The following is a 5,983-nucleotide window of genomic DNA, read 5'->3' on the forward strand; positions in this document are numbered from 1 at the left end:
CCCATCTTTTACGGGGCGCCTCGTGGCGACCCATCAGCGTTCCTGTTCTGTAACCCTGTACACTGTTTGTTTGTCTAATCTTGAACGGGTTTGTGCTGAAAACATAGTTTTGTTGTACTTGTGCAATGACAATAAAGTCCTATCTTTAAGTGTGAAGGAGCGTGGCTTACTGACTGGTCTGCTGTTGCCAAAATAATGTTTGCAGAGACATTTTGACACCTCAATCCATAATGCATCATTGCGATTTTTTTTACCCAGCCCTTGTGATTAGAGCATATATCAAAAAAGAAACAACAAAACGTTACTTGGCTGCTACTTCTTCTTCTGCTGGGTTTCTGGCAGCCTTCATGCGTTTAAACACCTGGCTTCCTGTGGTGTAACTTCACAATCAGTACTGTATTTTAAGGGGATGGTGTATTAGTAGAGAGACCATTACAAGGGCGTGAAAATCAAAGCAATTGACAAATAAGTTTCCGTCAGATAAAAACTCTAAATGTTGGTTTTGATTATTTTTTTATCAATCGCCCCGCCTTAACATTTGATGTGTCATTTGTTGTAAAGTACAACTTACTAATGCTTGAGGGAGACATTTGCTATTATGGTCAAATTAAAGTAGATTTCTTAGTAAATCTATTGCGTTTATCTTCTCAAATAAATGTCTTCAAAATTATAGTGTTCAGACGAAAGATTTTTGTGTTCGTCAGAGCTGTCGAAACAGTCAGCAGGTAAGAAACCATTTTTTTTAAGATGCTGTCTTTTTCTTTCTGTGACGCACATTTTAAAGGAAACGATCCATTCCTTATATCTGTACTATCACCCATGTTGGATATGTTCACAGTACAGTTGTTGTTTCCTGCCAAACATCCTACCAGTTTAACTTCAAGTCAGTCAAAGAGCCTGTCACTCGTGTTTGACCACAACAACTAGTAGGATCAGTATTGCCAACTTCTCAGTAAGGAAAGCAGCTATTGGCTGTCCCTTAAGTCCTTAGAAGACGTCATCAACTTATTTACATAATCTACCGCAGTGAACGTTGTAGGAGAGAGGAATAATGTCACGGTAGACTTCAAGAATGATTAAAACTTCAAAAATAAACTCTCCTGTTGATTATTTGTCTTTTCTTCATATTTAAATAAGCATTGTTAAATGTTAGAATATCACATTTGATCAAAAGACTGGAGAGTTATAACATTGATGAGCGAACATAATCTATTGACTGGCTCATTAACATGAACCATGTTCATCTAATGAGGCGTTCCTATCTGTTCTGACTGCAGCTGGGACTGTTGCGCGAGGCTACTGTCAACCTGTGAGGAGGGGCTCATGAAATAACCTTTCATTTTCATCTTCACTACTGCTTGATTTAACTCTGATCTTGTTTTATCTAGAGAGAACTTGACCATAAAAAGATTCAATAAAACAGCAATAAAAAATGTGGATATAGTTTAAAAGTAAAACTCGAGTTATGATGTATAATATTGGGGGGGAGGGAAGAGTTTAAGTAATCACATATTTAGGAGTTATAGGTGATGAAATAATCTGGAAAATACATTTAATTTATATGAGAAACAAAATATCAAAAATGACTGCAATATTAAATAAAAACAAAGCAACATGCTTATAAACATGAACTACATTTATTGTAACCGTGTTTTGTTGAAGCATACATTGTTTATTGCATAAAGGTTTGGGGACATACATATAAAACAATCACAAAACAATATTCATATTACAAGAGAGTAATACAGATAATGAATAGAATGGATAAACGAAACCCAATAATTCATACAATCACACATTTTAAAAGTAAATTATCTTGTATAAAACACAACTGCTCAAATGATGTATAAAGTAAATAATAATATGCTTCCAGAGGTGGTCCAGAAGATGTCAGTAAAAATTAACCAAGAGGGATTTGTGTACTCAAAAGCACAGGTATGAACAAATGTAAAACAAATATGTACATTATATAAATGGAGTTCATGCATGGAATATTCAACGAAAAAATAAAATAACACTTTATTACAGTAGCCTATATAAAACACTATTGTGATTAAATATAGAAGTGAATTATAAATATCTATATACACGTGTTTGTGTGTACAATGTTTTGTACTGTTAACTTACAACTTTTCTGTTAAATTGTTCGGTTCTATTTAAAATCAAAGTACACAACATTACAAAATAATTCATATACTTTAATAAAAGGACGTATCTAACATATGTAATCTATAAATGTTAGAAACATATTGACAAGATAGTGTTACACACAAAACAATGATGTCACACATGTATATGTGCTGATGATGTTAGAAAGTCAAAGTCTTGTTTTAAAGTTTTATTTTAAACCCTGCATCTTCATTTGCTACTGCTGTTCTCACCAATACACTTGTTTCTTAGACTGATACTTAGTAGAGAATCATTCACCCCACACACTGTAACTCTACACTGTCTATTCTGCGTACTATCAAGTTTATTTGTTCACCAAAGCTTTTTGTTGAGGTTTATACAGGGATATGGTTTTTCACCAGTGTGTTCTCATGTGTGCTTTCAAATAATGACTTTGAACAAAACCTTTCCGACAGATTAAACAGGTAAACGGTTTTTCTCCAGTGTGCATTCTCATGTGCATTTTCAATCCGCCACTTCGTGCAAAACCTTTACCACATAACGAGCAGAAAAAAGGCTTGTCTTTAGGGTGCTTTCTCATGTGTATTTTTAATCCGCCGCCATGTGTAAAACTTTTGCCACATACTGAGCAAGAAAAAGATTCATCTCCAGTGTGTATTCTCATGTGTGATTTCAACTGGTGCCTTTCACTGAAATCTTCTCTGCAGATTGCACAAGCAAAAGGTTTTTCTCCAGTGTGTGTTCTCATGTGTACTTTTAGCACACTTTTATCTACAAAACCTTTATTACATACTGAGCAGAAAAAAGGTTTTTCTCCAGTGTGTATTGTCAAATGTATTTTTAAACGATGCCTTTCAGCAAAGCCTTTACTGCAGATTGAACAAGAAAAAGGTTTTTCTCCAGTGTGTGTTCTCATGTGTCCATCCAGTGCACTTTTATATACAAAACCTTTACCACATACTGAGCAGGAAAGGGGTCTTTCTCCAGTGTGTGTTGTCATGTGTACTTTCAAACGGTAGCTGCGAGCAAAATCTTTACCGCAGATTGAACAAGTAAAAGGTTTTTCTCCGGTATGTATTTTCATATGTTTTTTCAGCACACCTTTAAGTGAAAAACCTTTACTACATACTGAGCAGGAAAAAGGTTTTTCCCCAGTGTGTGTTGTCATATGTGCTTTCAAACAGTAGCTTCGTAGAAAATATTTTCCACAAATTGAACAAGCAAAAGGTTTTTCTCCAGTGTGTATTTTCATATGTTCTTTCAGCACACTTTTATGTGCCAAACCTTTACCACACACAGAGCAGGAAAAAGGTTTCTCTCCAGTGTGTATTCTCATGTGTCTTACGAAACACCAATGGTGTTTAAAAGTTTTGTCACAGTGAGAACAGGTAAAGCGTGTGTTGTCAGTGTGACATGTCTTATCATCTTCAGAGTCTTCATCATCAGTGTCAGGAGAGTGAGACGTTATGTCGTCACTATCTGATAGTGGAGCTAAGAGCTTGTCCGCTTGTGATCCTCCACAGTGGTCTCCATCACCTTCTGTTGTCATGTGTTGAGTTGAGCTGCTGCTTGGAGGCTCCGCCTCTCTCTTCTCCTCACTTTCACCTTTGACCTCATCATCTTCACTCTTCACAATCACACCAATCACTGGGAACTCCTCCAACCATTCAAGATGTTCTCCCTCCTGACTGATGCTGTGTTCCTCTTCTTCTTCCTTAATGTGGGCAGCACTATGACTCCTCTTTCTCTGTAAAATAAGGGAGGGCTCCGACTCCTTTTCTTCCTTAATATAAGAGGCATGTGGCTCCTCCTCCTTTTTAGTATAGGGTTGGTTTGGCTCCTCCTCTTCCCCTTTAATATGAGGGTACTGTAGCTCCCCCTCTTCCAATTTAATGTGTGGGTGCTTCTTCTCTTCCTCTTTAATATAGGGGGTCTGGGGCTTATCCTGCTCCATCCTTGAGGTCCACTCTTGCTGCTTGGGGAAATGTTCTTTATAGATGTCTACGAGACACAAGAAAACAAACACATGGTTTAGAAAAGTCCAGCTTTGCTCAGTCACATGAGACATTGTCCCTCATGTGTTCCGATAATGTCATGAGGGTCTCAAGTTAAAATGCATTAAAAAAAAAAGAAAAAGTGTCATTGTCTTACTTTACGTTCTATAATGATTCTCTCTTCTTATCTACACTGCAACCACATCCTTTCCCCATTGGGGGGTACATAAAGTCCATCCTATTCTAAAACACTTCTATGCGGCTGTCTCCTACACGTACATGTATGTAACGTGTGATTATACACAAACACAAATATGTTTAGTATAATGTGCAACATTATCTCATGTTTTAAAGCCAATTTAATAACACGACACAAAGTTATTTACTTACCAGTGTTGCTTTTAATTCGTCCAGCAGCAGACGTGTGCGTCTTCTAACACACACGGGGAATTAGGGCTGGGCGATATGGCCTTTTTTTAATATCTCGATATTTTTAGGCCATATCGCAATACACGATATGTATCTCGATATTTTGCCTTAGCCTTGAATGAACACTTGATACATATAATCACAGCAGTATGATGATTCCATGTGTCTACATTAAAACATTCTTGTTCATACTGCATTAATATATGCTCATTTTAAACTTTCATGCAGAGAGGGAAATCACAACTAAGTCACGTGACCAACACTGTATTTATTAAACCGTTATTAAGCAGTGGCACAAACATTCATGTCATTTCCAAAACAGAAAATGCAAGATTGTCAGTCATTTTAAAACAAGCTATAAGTGCACTTTTGTGCATGATGTCTCTAAGATGACAAATCAAAAAAACACTAAATTAAAGTGCACTTTTTGTACAGAACACCACTACAATAGTTTAAAACAAATAAAGTGCACTTTTGTACATGATGTCATACAATATATTCCAGTAAGTGTCAAATAAAAATTAGCTGCTTAATAGGAAATCAAATTGTGTACGTTCTTCGCTATGTGGTAGGTTCCTGCGGACGTTATCTCTTTTGTTGTTGACTATTTTTTTCATACGGTGTTGATGTGGAAATGGTTGCCTCGGCATTTTGATGGTGTGGGCGTGTGGCACCGAACGGAGATGTTGACATGCGGAGTAAGCACTCTTCATTCTCTAGCAGGTGACTTTTCAAATGATGCTACATATTAGCAGTAATGCTACTTTTTGTAGCAATGCTTTTCTCCCACACTTGACAAATTACGGTTATCTGTTCGACATATTCCCACTTGAAGCCAAACCACCACCAGATGGATGCTGTTTTTCTTGGGAATTAATTATTCCTTCATTTGTTACCAGATTCGCACCTTCTTTCTCTTGTATTACCACTCGCACCACAGCTAACTTTACCCATGTTGCTACCTCTCTGCTGCACGAGGGCGTATACGTATGTGACGTATGACGTGACAGTATGTGACGTATGTAAGAAGGTGCGCTCGCTGTTTGTGAGAAGGACAGACAAGAAAGAGTGGGAAGAGCCTGCAGTGTAATGTCCGCTGCTAAAAGCAACTGCGTGAGAACGTATACTCGAATATCACGATATAGTCATTTTCTATATTGCACAGAGACAAACCCGCGATATATCGCGTATATCGATATATCGCCCAGCCCTAAGGGGAATTAAAACATTGTCCTCTGTGTAAGTTTGCTGTGACTTTCAATATTAAGTAGACATGATTGTACATGTAATAAATAACTACAGTATATTGATTTTAAATATAAAGTAAACATGATTGTACATGTAATAAATAACTATATTGATTTTATATATTAAGTAAACATGATTGTACATGTAATTTATCACTATATCGATTTCATATAGAATGTACA

At 36.7% G+C, this 5,983-nt stretch overlaps 1 protein-coding gene across 1 annotated transcript; it reads right to left on the reverse strand.

Annotated features, from left to right (window-relative positions):
- Positions 1-1,632: 1,632 nt before the first annotated feature.
- Positions 1,633-4,127, reverse strand: LOC133653559 (gastrula zinc finger protein XlCGF57.1-like). Its single transcript, XM_062052979.1, has one exon. It carries the CDS (start codon positions 4,082-4,084, stop codon positions 2,525-2,527), a length of 1,560 nt encoding a protein of 519 aa, XP_061908963.1. The 5' UTR covers positions 4,085-4,127; the 3' UTR covers positions 1,633-2,524.
- Between the last annotated feature and the right edge of the window lie 1,856 nt (positions 4,128-5,983).

The sequence above is a fragment of the Entelurus aequoreus genome, linkage group LG07 (genome assembly GCF_033978785.1).
Source record: "Entelurus aequoreus isolate RoL-2023_Sb linkage group LG07, RoL_Eaeq_v1.1, whole genome shotgun sequence".
Taxonomy (NCBI): Eukaryota; Metazoa; Chordata; class Actinopteri; order Syngnathiformes; family Syngnathidae; genus Entelurus; species Entelurus aequoreus.

Coding starts and splice junctions, on each gene's coding strand:
- LOC133653559 (XM_062052979.1), bottom strand. CDS start 4,084: ATGGAGCAGGATAAGCCCCAGACCCCCTATATTAAAGAGGAAGAGAAG.